At 60.9% G+C, this 17,053-nt stretch overlaps 1 protein-coding gene across 2 annotated transcripts in view; it reads right to left on the bottom strand.

Annotated features, from left to right (window-relative positions):
• PCGF3 (polycomb group ring finger 3) overlaps nt 1-17,053 on the bottom strand; it is a 55,438-nt gene that overhangs the window by 31,257 nt on the left and 7,128 nt on the right. Inside the window, exons 2-6 of one of the 2 annotated variants that reach the window (XM_068975005.1) lie at nt 7,825-7,862; nt 7,342-7,489; nt 3,814-3,931; nt 2,866-2,962; nt 2,221-2,276 (exon numbers count right to left, since the gene is read on the bottom strand). In XM_068975005.1, the coding sequence (XP_068831106.1) occupies nt 2,221-2,276; nt 2,866-2,962; nt 3,814-3,922 (262 nt within the window). In that variant the 5' untranslated portion in view covers nt 3,923-3,931; nt 7,342-7,489; nt 7,825-7,862. Of the gene's footprint in view, nt 1-2,220; nt 2,277-2,865; nt 2,963-3,813; nt 3,932-7,341; nt 7,490-7,824; nt 7,967-17,053 lie in introns of both variants that reach the window. The other variant, XM_068975004.1, reaches the window with a different exon arrangement.

Genomic DNA, 17,053 nt, shown 5'->3' on the forward strand with positions numbered 1-17,053 from the left:
ACGCAGGGACACATGCTGGTGACACGCAGGGACACACACAGGGACATACACCAGAGACACACACAGGGACACGCACCGGTAACACACGCAGGGATACACGCTGAAACACACGCAGGGACACATGTGGGGACACACGGGGACACACGCGGGGACACACGCAGCGACACATGCTGGTGACACGCAGGGACACACGCAGGGACATACACCAGAGTCACATGTAGGGACACGTACCGGTAACAAATGCAGGGACACATGCTGGTGACACGCAGGGACACACACAGGGACATACACCAGAGACACACGCAGCGACATACGCTGGTGACACGCAGGGACATACACCAGAGTCACACGCAGGGACACGCACCGGTAACACACGCAGGGACACACGCTGAAACACATGCAGGGACACATGCGGGGACACACGCCAGTGACACACAGGGACATACACCAGAGACACGCAGGGACACACACCGGTAACACACGCAGGGACACACGTGGGGACACACGCAGGGACATACGCCGGAGACACATGCAGGGACACACACCGGTAACACATGCAGGGACACACGCGGGGACACACGCAGGGACACACACGGGGACACACGCGGGGACACACGCAGGGACACACACGGGGACACACGCAGGGACACACACGGGGACACACGCAGGTGACACGCAGGGACACATGCCGATGACATGCAGGTGACACACGCTGGGACACACAGGGACACACGGTGGTGACATGCAGGGACACACGCAGGGACACACACCAGTGACATGCAAGGACACATGCTGGGACGCACCCTAGGACAGACTCTGGGACACACGCAGGGACACACACTGAGAAACCGGGGCTCATGAGCTGCAGCTCCGCAGGACCACACCCGTGAAGTCCTGTGGACTGTCCCCCCTGGGAGGGGCCTCTCCATCCCACCCGCACACGGGAAGCTGGGGACCGAGGGCCTGGGATCAGCCAAACCGTGAGAGACAGGACGGCCACGCCCACGAGCTCCTGACGCTGACACGGAGTCAGCACCACTCTCCCAGCTTACAGAGGTGCTGCTTCAAGAAGACTCCTCTCTGGGGAACAAATGGCAACCTCTCTAGATGAAACAACAGGGAGAAGGGCCAAGCCGGCAGCTCTGGACTCCAGGTCGTAAGCACACCGGGTGCTTTATGAGACCTTAGCGTGTTTAAGACACCCTAGAATAATTTTTAACACTATCAGTATTTTATTTTCATGTATTCTTTGCCTTTCCCCAGCACTAGAAAAGAAAGTGTTAGTTGCTCAGTCATGTCCGACTCTTTGTGATCTTATGGACTGCAGCTGCCAGGCTCCTCTGTCCATGGGATTCTCCAGGCAAGAACACTGGAGTGGGTAGCCATCCCCTTCTCCAGGTGACCTTCCTGATCCAGGGATCGGAACCGGGTCTCCTGCATTGCAGGCAGATTCCTTACCATCTGAGGCACCATGGAAGTAGAAAACCCTTCAAATATCAAAAAGATGACAGTTTCTAAAAATATTTACTCAGAAAACTTAAGTTCTTTCCTGAATGAATTCTGCGAACAGTGGAAGAAAACTCTAACAGTATTGCTTCCTAAGTTGTGTCTTAAAAGTCAGATGTGACATCTACTGAGCTAACAGAGGAAGCCTGTTCTTTAAATTATAACCTTCTGAAACACAACGGTGAGAAAGCACTCCCTAATGAACCGCTGCCTCGTATCTGGAAAGAAAGCTAGGTTTTATCAGCTGGCACCGCCCCACCAGCCAGCACCCACTCTGAGTGGACCACCCTTCACCCAGGACAGGACAGTCTCAGGGCTCAGAACTGTGGAGAGAATATCCATTCCCACTCTCAGGGTACTTATACCACATAGTATTTCAAGTCTCGTAAGATTGACTTAAAGCTTGTATTTAACGTTTAAATCCTGTTAAACTTGGCTGACACAGGGCTCCTGGCTTCACCTCTGGGCAGCACAAGCAGGAGGCGCCCCCCGCTCTGCACCTCCGGGCCTGGCCAGGGCTGCACACATGCCGGGCACTGGGTGCCCCCCAAACGCAGAGAGACGCGTGAGCGAGGGTGGACGAGACGAGCGAGCAGATGGCAGGGAGCTCAGGCCAGGCCAAGCAAGACGTCCAAAGCCAGGACCCCCAAGTGAAAAGGCCCTTGGAGGCCCTACTGAGGACACGGGGGTCCAGGGGGGGGTTCTGACACTTACCCTCTTGGAGGCCTGGGACCAATTTGTAAACAATGTCCTGCATGGTTCTGTCATGACTGGCAAAAGAACAGAACAGGTGGGTTAGCCAGAAACGTCAATCCTCCAATTCTCAAACCTTTTCCATGTAACAATAACACACTCCGCAATCACAAACTGGAACTTCAGTTGAATTCTGCTTCTAGTTTGCACTCATAGAATGTCTGTGCCAGCAAGAGTGACACTGGGTCCAAGCTGACACACCAGAGTGTGGACTCCAGATGCTGAGAACACTCAGAGAAGGACACAGGCAGGACCCACTGGCGACCAGCGCCCCCACCCGCTGGCTTCTCAAGCCCTGCAGGGGTCAGGCAGTCTCGGGCTGTGCCAGACCAGGGGGGCTTTCTCAAACGTCCCTGGCCAGGACCTGTGCAAGGAGCACCTCTCCCATCTGGACCCTCCTGTTGATGTGAACGTGTGGACCACACACACACACACACCCCAGAGCCAGCCTCCAGCACCCACGACATCCTCTGCACCTCCTACTCCCCGACCCCCCGCCTTCTCCTAAAGCTCTGTGGAGCCGCAAGGACAGGACGGGGGCGGAATGGGCCCGGCGCGCCTCCTGCAGAGCCCCTCCGGCACGGCCCCCCGCCCCGAGGCGCTCACCCTATGTACTGCAGGGGGTGGCTCTGGTGGATGACGATCCTGCATGTGGGGCAGGTGTTGTTCTCCTCCAGGTACTTCACCAGGCAGCTGCGGCAGACTGCGGGGGGGCGGGCGTCCGCAGTGGGCGGGGGCCCTCCTCCCACTGGCCCCCTGTCCCGGGCCACCCGTCACCTGGGCCCACCTCCCACGGAGGACACAGACCGGAGGGGGAAGGCGCCCTCATGCCCATCACGGGGCGCCCGTCACAGCAGGGAACAGGTAAATTCTACGTTAGCCTAAGAGAGCACCAGAACTTCTCTGCGTGACCAAATGGGATGAGATTCAGTGAATGTAACATAAAGCACTGTAAGCCAATATCTAAAATACAATTACCTTTAAAATAAAATTTTTATCAAAACTGGCAAGCATCTTCTAAAGTGAGAAATACAAGATCAAAGATCCTCACTGTCAGAGGATTCGCTTAACCTTAGGAAGTGCCCTCAGCACCCTGGGCCAGCCCTCCAGGACCCAGCCTGCTGGTAAAGACTGGTGGGGCGGGGGGAGAGGGGCGGCGCTTGAAGGAGGAGGACACCCAAGTTCAGCACCAGCTGCAAGCTAAAGCCTGCAACAGGCCAGCGGCCGTGGTGGGCAGGGAGCACAAGGTTTAAGGAATTCGTTTGCAAACGGCAAAAATAAACACTCTGGGCCACTAGAGACCGATATTCTGCCACACCACACGTAGTGCTTTAGCTGTTACATACAAACAACTGAGTTTCCCTTGCTTTTATTTAGCTTTCTCAAATGATACCTCTTATACTGAAACTACCCCCAGTGTTTTAACTTCAGATAACTCTTCTCATTCATTTTCAGGGTCTCCTTTATTTCTGCTGCCGGGTCTTGCTCTGTGCTTGAGTAAATGCTCTGGGGAAAGAAGCCCAAGTGTTAGAGGACGGAACGCTCTGCACGCACATGTGTGCAGACACTCGGTCACCGTGGTCGCGTCGATGAGGTATCCCCCACACAGGCGGCAGGTGATGTGGGCGTTTATGTCCCAGAGTTTAATCTTTCTGGTCAGCATCTTTGGCTTCTGCAACAGAAAAAAGCATATTAACCAAAGTATGGTGTAGTCTGATGTTTCATCAAAGGTTCAGGTTCAACGTAAATCCAGCTCCAGTGTGGCCAGGAGGAGCTCAGCATGAGGAGGGCTGAGGACAGGTCCCCCCCACCCCGGTTCCCGCCAGGCCAGGTCCCCCCAACCCCGGCTCCCACCAGGCCAGGTCCCCCCCCACCCCCACCAGGCCAGGTCCCCCTCAACTGGCTCCCACGGCTCCCACCAGGCCAGGTCCCCCCCCGACTGGCTCCCACCAGGCCAGGTCCCGCCCCCCGCTCCCACCAGGCCAGGTCTCCCCCGACTGGCTCCCACCAGGCCAGGTCCAGCCCCCCGGCCCCCACCAGGCCAGGTCCCCCCCCGACTGGCTCCCACCAGGCCAGGTCCCGCCCCCCGCTCCCACCAGGCCAGGTCCCCCTGTTCCCACCAGGTCAGGTCCCCCTGCTCCCACTAGGCCAGGGCCGCACCCTGCAACCCTGCTTCCGCCATGAGACAGGCAGTCGCCCCCAGTGGGCCAGGTCCCCCCTCCTGGGGCAGCACCAGGCCGCACACGTGCTCCTCCCCTCCTTCCAGGCCGCCCGACCGCTCCTCCTGCTCGGAACCCGCGAGGTCAGCTGGTGAGGTGGCGCAGGAGAGGTTTCTGGAGCTGCGGGAGGGGAGGCCAGGGAGCTGGCGGGCTGTGCGGGGCAGGACAGGGTCCGTCTGGAGCTCTGGCTCCTCCGATAAGATGATACAGGTGAGCGGTCGGGGCCCGTGCCCCACCCAAGGAAGCACAGCACACGACAGCATCCTAAGTCCAAACGCGCGTGACCGTGTCGGGGTGAGGACGCGCCGCTCCACCCCAGCGCCGCAGCGGCTCTGACTGGCTCCCCTCTCAGACCACCGGCTCGCGAGGGCAGGGTCTGTCATCGCCGCCCTGACAGCAGGCTGCGTGGGAGAAACAGCCCTGAAGACACGATGTCCTCCCCAAACCTGTGTGTCACCTCACAGAGCAAAGGGCTCCTGAGACGGGATCCCCCTTGGAATCCCCAGGCGACCGTGTTGCCACGGGGCCCTTCTGGGGCGCAAAAGCCTCAGAGGAGATGTGGGAGAAGCCGCCTGCAGGCTGTGAGTGGGAAGCGGCTTCCAGGAGCGGAAGCTCTGACACGAGCAGCGCCGCCCACGCCTGGACTGCAGCCCTGGGTGTCCAGGCGATAGCACCAGCCAGCTTGAGACCCTGAGGCTTCACTCAGCCGCCAGCTTCCGGGACACTCGCTGTGGTTCGAGCAGGACACTCATCTGGATGCTATGCTGTGCAGGGTGCAAGGAGCTTCCACAACTAGGATCACTGACAACTCTGCCCAGAGGCAGAAACACCCTGGGAGATGGAGGCCAAGGCCCAGGAGGCCCATGGCAGCCTTGGGCACTGAGCTGGCCTGGCACAGCGAGGCCTCACCTGCAGACGAGAGCACACGGCTCCTGGCTCCCGTGCAGATGTTCCCGGCTCAGCGCTGTCTGAGGACAGGCAGAGGGAAGGAGACAGCTGGGTGGGCAGATGAGGCCACATTGGACCCTGGGGAGGCCCCGACCAGACTAAACCGTCACCTTACACCAGGCCCAGAAGCAACCATCGACACAGCCTGGGGCACCGGGCACAGGCCACCTGGAAACACGAGGCCTGCTGCACCAGCAAGGACGCCCATGATCGTCACAGCATGTAGGACAGGAGGCTCGCAGGCGAGAGCCAGCATGGGGTCCCCACCAGCGAGCCCTCTCCCGCAGCCCCGAGTGGTTCCGAGCTGTCAGGAGAGACAAGGGTCATTCCCACAGGGGCTCCGTGGGCCCCAGGAAGCAAACCGAAGTCTGAGGGGCGAGGCACTCGGTGTCACAGTCACCAGGTGCTGAGCGGAGCCTGCCTGACTGCTCGGACCTGCTGAGACCGGCTCCATGAAGAAAGGCCCGTGTGGCTGGAAGAAACGGGTGGTAACGCAAGGTGGGAGGAACCAGATTCGTTGCCCAGCAAAGCGAAGCAGAGACAGGAAGGCACCGACTGAGAACTCCGCTGGACGCCGGGTCCCGGGGTGCAGTCTACCACCTGCCTGACCAAACCCAGCACAGCATTCTGACTCACTGGGCACTGTTCACACGCCTGACAGGCTCACACGTGCCCCCAGCCCGACAGCCAGGCCAAAACCGGCTCCAAGTCACACAGACCAGGGTCAAGGTCGGCGTGAACTCATCTTTAGCGGCAGCAGGCAAACAGATACAGACGCGTGTGCACGAGTGTGGACACACCCACTCACTCTACAGACGTGTGCACAGGTGTGGACACACCCATACTACAAACGTGTGTGCGTGTGTGTGCACGCCCGCTCTACAGACGTAAGTGCATGAGTGTGGGCGCGCAAACTTTACAGACGTGTGTGCACGAGTGTGGACACACCCACTCACTCTACAGACGTGTGCACAAGTGTGGACACACCCATACTATAAACGTGTGTGCGTGTGTGTGCACGCCCACTCTACAGATGTGTGTATGTGGACACGCCCACTCTACAGATGTGTGTGTGTGGACACGCCCACTCTACAGATATGTGTGCATGAGTGTGGACATGCCTACTTGCTCTACATGCCCACTTTACAGACGTGTGTGCACGAGTGTGGGCATGCCCAGTTTACAGACGTGTGCGCATGCGTGGACACGCCCACTCGCCCTCAGCCCCGCCCCCCCGGGAGTGACCGCGGCGGGGCAGCCCTGGGCCTAGGGCCCACCCTGCCTCTGCCACAGGAGCCAGTGCCCCTGGACGCTCCGCCGGCCCGGGTGGGCGAGGAACTGATGGGCCTGTGCTTACAGCCGGGACAGCAACCATCACTGCTGGTGGCCAGCGGAGCACTGCCGGAGCCTGTGAGGCCACACGGACAGACAGGCAAGGGAGGGGCGCACTTCCTCACAGAACGTGAGCTGGTAAGTGGGAGGCAGCCTGGCAGTGAGGGTCGCCACCCGAGGACAACTGCAGGGACACTGACTCAGGAAGCCTCAGCGGGGCCAGCGGGGGACGGCTCCACCGAGGGGGGGACGGCTCCACCGAGGGGGCGAAGGCACATGAGGCCTCCCAACACTCAGCAGCCCCCGAGGAGGGCAGGGTCCTCAGGAAGAGAGCCCTGTGTGTCCCCGAAGGCGTGACGGGTGACACCCCGGCGAGGACCCCCCTGCAGCGGCGCCCCTGGCATCAGGTCTGACAGGCCCCTACCAGAGCCTGAGCCCCACGAGGGGCCCGGCCTCCAGCTCTGCCCCTGCGGCCCCCCACGCCAGTGAGGTGCGTGGCCAGCCACACTCCCGAGCAGCCAACGCCCGCGGCCGCCCCGCCTCGGCCAGGACCCGGGGGCCCGCGCGGGAGGCCCGTGCCCACCTCCTCGAGGCCGTTGTCCCTCCTGCTGCCTCTGCATCGGCTGGTGCGCCTACGGGTGCGCCGCGCTCACGCCTTGTCCGCCGCGCCCTCCGCGCTGTGGCTCCTCACGTCTGCGCCTTCCTTGCGTCTCTTGCGGGGTTTCCATTTTCTAGCATAGAAATGGCACCTGCTGTTCAAGGTCACGTCACTTATGCGACGTACGCAGCCCTGCAGTTACGTTTCTGGCGGAAGCTATGAAGAGCCCCACAGCAGACAGCAAAACGGAGCTGATCAGAAATACTGATCAGAAAAAACTGGAATGTATGTGAGTCACTGTGTTCGAACCTGCTCTGGAGCCGTCAGAGACGAAATTTAAAGGAGCTACAAGGCACTGACTTTTTCTACGGCTACAATAGAGTAAGTGGAAAACAAAGTGTAATTCGAGGTTAGCTTAATCAACTCACACGCACTGAACACAAAGGCTCAGAGCTCACACAGCGTTACCTGCACACAGAGCCAGGTCTTCTGCTACATTCTGAAGCCTGTGGAGACACAGGGATGGGGCGTCACCCACGTGCGCCGTTCCACGGAGCCTGGCCCCGCACAGGCAGCTTCAGCGGCTCAGGCCAACAGGTCTCTCCTTTACCTGCTTGGAGCAACAGAAAGAAAAGCAAGCTTGGTGGACGGCCCAGCACCGCAGGAACCACGGAGACGCGGGCAGGCCCCGGGAGGAGCCTGGCAGCTCGAGGCCTGGGGGCTGGTGGTGGTGGGGAGGCCGGGGACAGCTGGGGCTGCCCCATGTGCCCGGGGGCCCAGAGACGCTCCCGGGGAGGCGGTGGGCTTTGGGTGACCTGGCGGGAGGCTGGGAGAGCAGCCATGTGACTCCTCGGCTGCTTTCGCAGTTCCCGCCCCGGAAGGTGTCCCCAGGGCGGCTCACCCGGGGAAGCCACACGAGGATGCCCACAGGCTCCACGTGGGTTCTGGGTCACCGCAGGGGACAGACATGCCAACGGGCACGTGTGTGTGCGGACGGTGGCGCCAGGCCCACGGACAGCGAGCACAGTGGGGGCTGGGGCAAGCGGCAGCAGAGAAGCGGGCAATCAGGCCCTGCAGGATGCAGCCACCGTCGGGGAGACGGAGCTGAAGGGCCAGGAGGCCGGAGTCGTTCCCGGAGCTCTGGGGGGAGGCAGGGAGGGGGCCTGCACTTAGCGTCGCTTAGACGCGGCCAGTGACACAGGCGCGGACGCTGCACGTGCGACCTCAGAGGTCAGTGGGCAAGGGACACAGATCCCCAGAGCCGACATTCTCGAGAAGGTGGACAGTAAGTGATGAACGCCACGAGCAGGCACACCGTTCAGACACCGCAGGTGACAAACAGGACAAACCGAGCAGCGGAGGAGGTCGGGAGAACGGGGGTCCAGAACACCTCCCTACAGTCACCTCTGAGCAACGTTAGAATGTCAGGAATACCTTCACGCTAACAGAGGTGAAGACACCTGAGGAATTTGACAAGTTGCTTGAAAACAGCTCACCAGAACTGAGGTGAATGGAAACAGAATTGAGAGTTCTGGACCCCTAAGGACGCTGAGCCAGGCGGGTTCCGCCAAACCTGCGTGCGGCAGCCTGCCCCAGATAGGACCCGCCCGAGCACACAGCGGGTGGTGTTCCCGACTGGGGGCGAGGCTGCACAGCACAGGCCAGGGCCCTGGGGGGCACAGGCCACCGGCAGCAGCAGCATCGCCTGCAGAGTGTGGGGGGGCGCCCTGGAACCTGAGGGGCTCCGTGTAAGAAACAAATGCCATCCTTGACAAAAGCTAAAAGGAGTGAGATGCTAAGATCTCCCCAGAGACACACACTCTCCGCAAGTTAAGAGCAGAAGGAACTTCCCCGCCAGAACAAAGCTCTCCATCTAAGTGACACTAACACTTCCATCCACTGGAAGGGTCATGTCTGACTGCAGAGTGCTCTTCCCAGCAGCCGCCTGTGGGGAGCAGCTGCAGCTGTGTGTCTCCTCGACGCAGCGGCAACCCGAGGTCAGCGCCAGCAGGATGCATGACCGGACAGGTGCTCCAAGACAGCAACTGCACCATGAAACCGGGCACTTCAGTGCGGTGACCGCCACCCTGAAAAGCACACTTTTCCAAAAACCCACCGAACACAAGCATCACTCCTCGTGGTGAGAATTCTCCCTTATCCCAGGCATCTCCTGACAAGCATCCCCGAACAGCCGACTCCAGGCGGATGGAGACCAGACATGTGAGGCACGACGCGAGCTGGGGAGGACACACGCGCCCTGCCTGGCCGACCCCAGCTCTGCCGTCCCGCCGGGCAGCTCCGCCGCGGCGCACGGGTCCCTGCCCCGACCCGTCTTGCTGACACCTCCTGAGTCCGCTGTGTCAGGGTGTCCCGAGTGGCAGATACAGTGCCTTGTCTGTGTGCTGCTGCTGCTGAGTCACTCCAGTCGTGTCCGACTCTGTGCGACCCCATAGACGGCAGCCCACCAGGCTCCCCCGTCCCTGGGATTCTCCAGGCAAGAACCCTGGAGTGGGGTGCCATCGCCTTCTCGATATGTGTGAACACAAGATCTTTAGCTTTATAAAATGAAACCAAACGACAGTGCAACACTTCAGGCCGTCGGTTGCCCCTCCTCGAGCCAGGGGCCCCGGGGCGCCGTCCTCTGGCCCCATGACCCTCGACACCGGCGCCGTCCGCTGGGCTGTCCCGAGCGGAGGCAGCGTGGCCGGGGCACTGACTCGTATCGCTCCCAGGCTGACCGCTGAGGCTCGGCAGGGAGAGGCCAGTGGGGACGGCCGTGGCTGGCACCTGGGAACCTGGCTGGTGACAGTTTCCACCAGTGACTTAAAGCTTCCCTGAAAGCTCAGCGGGGTCCTCGGGAGCTGAGGGCCTGCCAAGCAGGTGCCTCCGTGAGAGCTCGTGGGCCCTGGTCTCTGGGGCGACAGCCCTTCCCGTCGCTGAGCACGTCCATCCTGACTACTTGGGGAGAGGGCTCTGGACGCGGTGCCGGGTCCCCTAAGGCTCGTCCCATCTGCCGCTTCCTCCACAGATTCTGCTGTGACCTTTGGCTGAAATAACCCACAGCCCTGCGCCTGAGGAGTCCATCCGTGTGTCTGCACACCTGGGGCACACCCCTCAGCCTCTCAACGCCCCGGGCCTGCCGAGCGTCTACGTGTCTGCCCAGACAAGCCCGTCCAGGCTGGAGACGGTGGCTGAGGCCTGGCTGCCCCCGGGGCCCTGATCCTGCTGTGGCCTCATCCCCTCGGCTGCTCCCCCAGGGCACGGTGGCACCTCTACCCCCTTCCCTGGGCTCCAGGCTGATCCAGGCCCCACCCTCCTGCTTCTCAAGGGCTCTGACGGTCCCAGCAAGCCCTTCTCATCTGGAACCTTCCACACCTCCCTCCTGACAGAACCTGCCTCCACAGGACACCCCACCCCATGACTCAGTCACTCCCCGCCCAGGCTTCTGTCCTCTACTCCACAAAGTCCCGGCGACAAGGACATCGCCAGCCCCCCAGGATATAAGGCCACTGCCCACCTGCAGCCACTGACCCCTCCCATACGGCTCCTGCCACCGGGGGAAGCAGCAGGGGCCAGCCGCTGGCCTCAGCCCCGGACACTGCGGAAGGGCCAGGCCGCACGCCGCACACCTCTCGGCCACTCCAGAGCTCAGCAGCAGTCACTCCTGCACGAAGAGGCCCTTCTTCTGACCACGCACCTCGGACCACTGCCTTGCCCAGACCTGTCCACCCGTCTGCAACACCCCGGACGCCACAGCCCCACGATACGCCTGTGTGACACACATAGCCCCTTTCCTCCTCCAGGAAAACACACCAGGCTTGTCGTGCAGCATGGAAGCAGCAAGCACAGCCACTAGCCACAGCTTGGAGCTCTTCACTGAGTGTAGTTCAGGAGAAAGCCCTCCTAGTCTTAACCGGCAGCACTCGTTGCTGCTCCCGGCATGCCAGGCACATCCACTGGCCTCACTTCCACTGACACCGCACACACACAGCCTTGCGCTCACTTCCTCCTGACACTGCACACACACACACAATCGTGCTCACTTCCGCCTGACACTGCACACACACAGCCTTGTGCTCGCTTCCGCCTGACACCGCACACACACACCCTCATCCTCACTTCCGCCTGACACCACACACACACACCCTCACCCTCACTTCCACTGACACCGCAAACACACACACCCTCATCCTCACTTCCGCCTGACACCGCACACACACACCCTCATCCTCACTTCCGCCTGACACCGCACACACACAGCCTCGCGCTCACTTCCTCCTGACACTGCACACACACACACAATCGTGCTCACTTCCGCCTGACACTGCACACGCACAGCCTTGTGCTCGCTTCCGCCTGACACCGCAAACACACACCCTCATCCTCACTTCCGCCTGACACCACACACACACACCCTCACCCTCACTTCCACTGACACCGCAAACACACACACCCTCATCCTCACTTCCGCCTGACACCGCACACACACACCCCCTCATCCTCACTTCCACTGACGCCGCAAACACACCCACCCTCATCCTCACTTCCGCCTGACACCACGCACACACACACCCTCACCCTCACTTCCACTGACACCGCAAACACACACACCCTCATCCTCACTTCCGCCTGACACCGCACACACACACCCCCTCATCCTCACTTCCACTGACGCCGCAAACACACACACCCTCATCCTCACTTCCACTGACGCGGCAAACACACACACCCTCATCCTCACTTCCGCCTGACACTGCACACACACACCCTCATCCTCACTTCCGCCTGACACTGCAAACACACAGCCTTGTGCTCGCTTCCGCCTGACACCGCACACACACACCCTCATCCTCACTTCTGCCTGACACCGCACACACACACCCCCTCATCCTCACTTCCACTGACGCCGCAAACACACACACCCTCATCCTCACTTCCGCCTGACACTGCACACACACAGCCTCGTGCTCACTTCCGCCTGACACCGCAAACACACACACCCTCATCCTCACTTCCGCCTGACACTGCAAACACACACCCTCATCCTCACTTCCACTGACACTGCACACACACACACCCTCATCCTCACTTCCGCCTGACACTGCAAACACACACACCCTCATCCTCGCTTCCGCCTGACACCACAAACACACACCCTCACCCTCACTTCCACTGACACTGCACACACACACACACCCTCATCCTCACTTCCGCCTGACACTGCAAACACCCCCCCCCTCGTGCTCACTTCCGCCTGACACCGCAAACACACACACCCTCATCCTCGCTTCCGCCTGACACCACAAACACACACACCCTCATCCTCACTTCTGCCTGACACTGTACACACACACCCCCATCCGCACTTCCACCTGACACTGTAAGCACACACCCTCATCCTCACTTCCGCCTGACACTGCAAACACACACACACCTCCTCATGCTCAGTTCCACTGACACCACAAACACACACACCCTCATCCTCACTTCCACTGACACTGTACACACACACCCCCATCCGCACTTCCACCTGACACTGTAAGCACACACCCTCAGCCTCACTTCCACTGACACTGCACACACACACACACCCTCGTGCTCACTTCCGCCTGACACCGCAAACACACACCCCCCCTCGTGCTCACTTCCGCCTGACACTGCAAACACACACACACCATCGTGCTCACTTCCGCCTGACACTGCACACACACACCCTCACCCTCACTTCCACTACACACACACACACCCTCGTGCTCACTTCCGCCTGACACCTTAAACACACACACACCCTCGTGCTCACTTCCGCCTGACACTGCAAACACACACACCCTCATCCTCACTTCTGCCGACACTGCAAACACACACAGCCTCATCCACACTCACAGGCATCCTCAGACCCTCTTTGCTGTGAGGATGCCTCCCCACACCAGTGCCAAGACAAGCACAGTCCAGGCTCTCTGACTGTGTCTGTGGCCGGGTGTGACCAGGGGCCTCCCATGGCTTCTCCTGGAGGCTCTGGCCACAGCCGGACCCTGCTCCCTGCCCTCAGGACCCCCGAGAAAGAACCACCTCCCCATACAAGCCCACCCTGGTCATGCTGCCTTCTATTGACATACCTTATGAGAACCTTACTGTTTTTTAATTTATTTTGCAGTTAGTGCTGCTAAGCTTTACTTTCCTAGGAAACTGGTCATCAAATTTATTGTCACAGAATTGCTCAGAGTAGCCTGAAAATGTATAAAACAGCTTCCCTGGGAAATGTCTGACAAGTGACACATACTTTAAAGGGCCCCGTGGGCCCTGGTTCTGAACGCTGTGTAGACAGGGCCAGGCAGCCTCCTGAGACTCACCGAGCAGCCACATGGATGGGCAGCTCACCCTTTCTGTTGTGAGTGGTGCCCACCCCGACTCTCAGCCCCCTTGCCCACAGACACCTGCCCTTGTCCCTCGGGGGTGTGGGACCAAGGGTGCCGTGAGGAGCAGTGGCCACAGCTCTGTGTGGATGGCCCGCTGGGGAAACACCCACTGAGGACGTCACCTGTGCCCGCTTGCCCTGTCCGAGCCTCCATTGCGCTGGGGGGCCAGTCTTCCGCCCCTTCACTTCATCCTCATCCCAACACCAGAGCCCCCACCAGCCTCTGTGCCCACGGGCCTTCCCTGGACATCACTGTGGCTCCCAAATGGACGGCAGAGCCACCAGAACGCCCCCAACCACGTGTACCACCAATTCTTTCTCCACAGGCACGCTTGACAACCTCAGAAAAGCAACCCCGATGCCCCCCAGAAACCAATCGCAGGAGCCCGACTGCGGATGAGCCAAGCCCTCCCCACGCTCCCTGTCAGTCTCCCCGTTCACGCCAGGGCCTCCATCCACGTCGGGGCCCACCCGTGTCCAGCTCCGTCCCCAGTGGCCTCGCCCACCTCTCAGCTGTGTGCATGCCCGGGAGTCCACCCTCAAAGGGCCATCAGAGAGCAGCGAGGCTTTGGGACGGGCCACCCACGCTCGAGGCTGAGCCCGTGTGTCATCTCGTCCCCCTGCTGTCAGCTTCCCAAGGTCTGTGCCCTGTGACCCCACAGGGGTGTGTTCCTTACCGCAGCACGCCACGTCCAGCAGGGAGCCCGCCCCAGAGCCGGTGTCCAGTCAGCCTGAAATACTCCTGACGCCCTCTAAGAACTCCAGGAAACCTATCCGTTTATCTTCACGCAGAGCTGACCAAGTGTGGCCCCTGCTCCCTGCACATGCCCTCTTCTCCTGAACAGCCACGCCAAGCGGAGCCCTATACTCAGCTCCCACCCCTCCGCCTGGGGGAGCAGGCCAGGCCGCCTGCACCGAGTCCCCAGCACGTGCCTGGGAAAAGCCCTGCTCTGTCGGGTCCCCCAAGGCCTTCTCCCCACGGCTGGCCTGTCCACGCCGGGCCCCGGTGACCTCACTCACACAACTGTCACCAGGCAAGCACATGTCTGGTCATGGGACCCAAACGCTGTCTGGCGGCAGCAAGGCGTCTGCGGGAGTCCCGTAGGACGGCCAGCCCAGGGCTGTGCACTCACAGCAGCCCTGCTTGCCCAGGTCGTCCACGCTGGCTGTGCCCCCCTCAGCGCGGCTCGGGGGACCTCCACGGTGAAGTCCTGCGAAGCTCAGGGAGCTCCACAGCCCCGCGGGCCCCTGCAGTTCTAGGACACTCTACCTGCAGTCCCGCCTGGGGTCCTTGCAGGACTGCAATCTCAGCCGGAATATTCCCGCTCCAGGGCCCACGTGCTGGCTCACTCCCAGCAAGTCTTGTCTTGAGCATCCCCTCCCCAGTAAGCTCTTCGAGACCATCCTAAGATCCACACCCACACGAATGACTCCGAGCCTTACCCCTCCAACCTTCAACTGACCACTTTGCTATTACTCACACCTAGATTACACTGTCAGGCACGTGACCAGGAACGCTGAAAATTCAACAGACAGGCTGTATGATGAAATTGAGAAAATCTGTCCGAAGGGTAGAAAAGACGGGATATAGAAGGACTGCCACGTCCAACCAACAGGTGCTCCAGAAAAGGGGAACAGACAAGAAGCTCTGACAGTCTGGAGCCGGGAGCACGCACGTTCCTAGGTCATCCGCGCACTCACTCACAGGCGACACTTCACGACCTGGAGAAAATGATTCGCGTGTCTCCCTAGCTGGGAGAGTCAGACGGCAAGGGCCCCGGTGCTGCCCACGTGCACGCAGGTCCCCGAACCTGAAGACATCGAGGGCGCGAGGGAGAGTGCTGAAGGCGCTGGGACAGGAGGAGCCGGGAGGAGGGATCGCCGGCACCAGCCTCCTCACCTGCAGCGCCCGACTCCAAGGAGTCCAAGGAAAGACACTTGGGACGTAGAATTCTACATCCAGTCAGCCACGACTAACCCCGCTGGCTGACAGAGGCCTCAGGAGCGTGCACAGGGCGCCCTGAAGCACGGCATGAGCCAGCAGGGGCTTGCGTGGCAGCAGAAGTGCAGGGAGCGCCGGGGCGCTGGCAGGCCGGCCGCTCTGGCGGTGACCGAGGAACGGCGTGTGGAGAGACGTCCCCGCTCCGACCTGGGCAGGCGGAGCCGTGCAGACGGGCAGGGGCCCCACAAGCCCAGCATGCGGCCTCCAGCTGGGACCAGGGATGCGGACAGGGGACCAAGGAGGGCGCAGGGCACGGGCCGGACCCTCGAGAACGTGGGCCAGGACAGGGACAGCAGGCAAAATGGGGCAGGAGGGAGGTGCAGCCAGAGGGTCGACCTGGCTCACAGTCTCGCCCGCCGCCCACTCAGGTCCAAGTTTCACAGGAGCACAGAAAGCACGGCTCAGGGCTGAGGCCCCAAGACCCCACCGGCAGGCGGCTGGGCAAACCCGGCTCAGGGGCAGACACGCGACCCCTCCACCAAAGAGACCGCCTCAGGCGGAATCAGGGACCGGGCTGAGCTCCCCATGGGGTCTCAGACCTGTGCCTCAACACGACTCCTCGTCACCCCAGCCCACGTCTGAGCTACAACGGCCAGCCGGCCTGCCCGAGGTGCCGGGAAGCCCCAGGGAGAACACCACCTCACTCGGTTCACAGGTGCCCTTGGTGGGTCACACCAGACAGGGGATTCAGGGGCTGAGACTCTGGGAGCCTTGGAAGGGAGTGGCAAGTGGGTTTCACATTTGGGGAGTATGAATTTTGGGGGGCCAGAGGGAAGGCTATGAAAGGCAGAATTCTGAGATGGTCGCAAGATCCTGGGCCCCACGAGACACACACCTCTGCTCTAATTATCCCACCTACTGCTAAAGGGGTTTCTGAAGATGTAATTAAGGCCTCAGATCAGCTGACCTTACAACAGGGCAAGTACCCAGAAGCCTGATCAAACCGCGCCGTCTTTCAGAGCCGAGTTTTCTCAGCTAGTGGCAGAAGGGCAGGTCACGGCAGCACGCACTGGCAACCCTCGGCCCCCAGGCAAAGGACCGCGGGGCCTCGGGCCAGGGCGGGCCTGCTGGTGAGTCCCTGACAAGGGCCGCCCCGCACACCGACCTCGGCCTGGGCCCTGGGCAGTGGAGTCAGCGGCGTGCTGCCGGACTTCTGACCCAGGGAGCCGTGACACCTGAGTGGGTGCCCTTTCAAGCCATTAAGTTCGTGGCAATTGGTTTTCCAGCAATAGAAAATGAGACAGTAGGGTCTGGAGAAATGACAGCTGCTAGCCTCCAGC

This window comes from Capricornis sumatraensis, chromosome 7 (genome assembly GCF_032405125.1).
Source record: "Capricornis sumatraensis isolate serow.1 chromosome 7, serow.2, whole genome shotgun sequence".
NCBI classification, from domain to species: domain Eukaryota; kingdom Metazoa; phylum Chordata; class Mammalia; order Artiodactyla; family Bovidae; genus Capricornis; species Capricornis sumatraensis.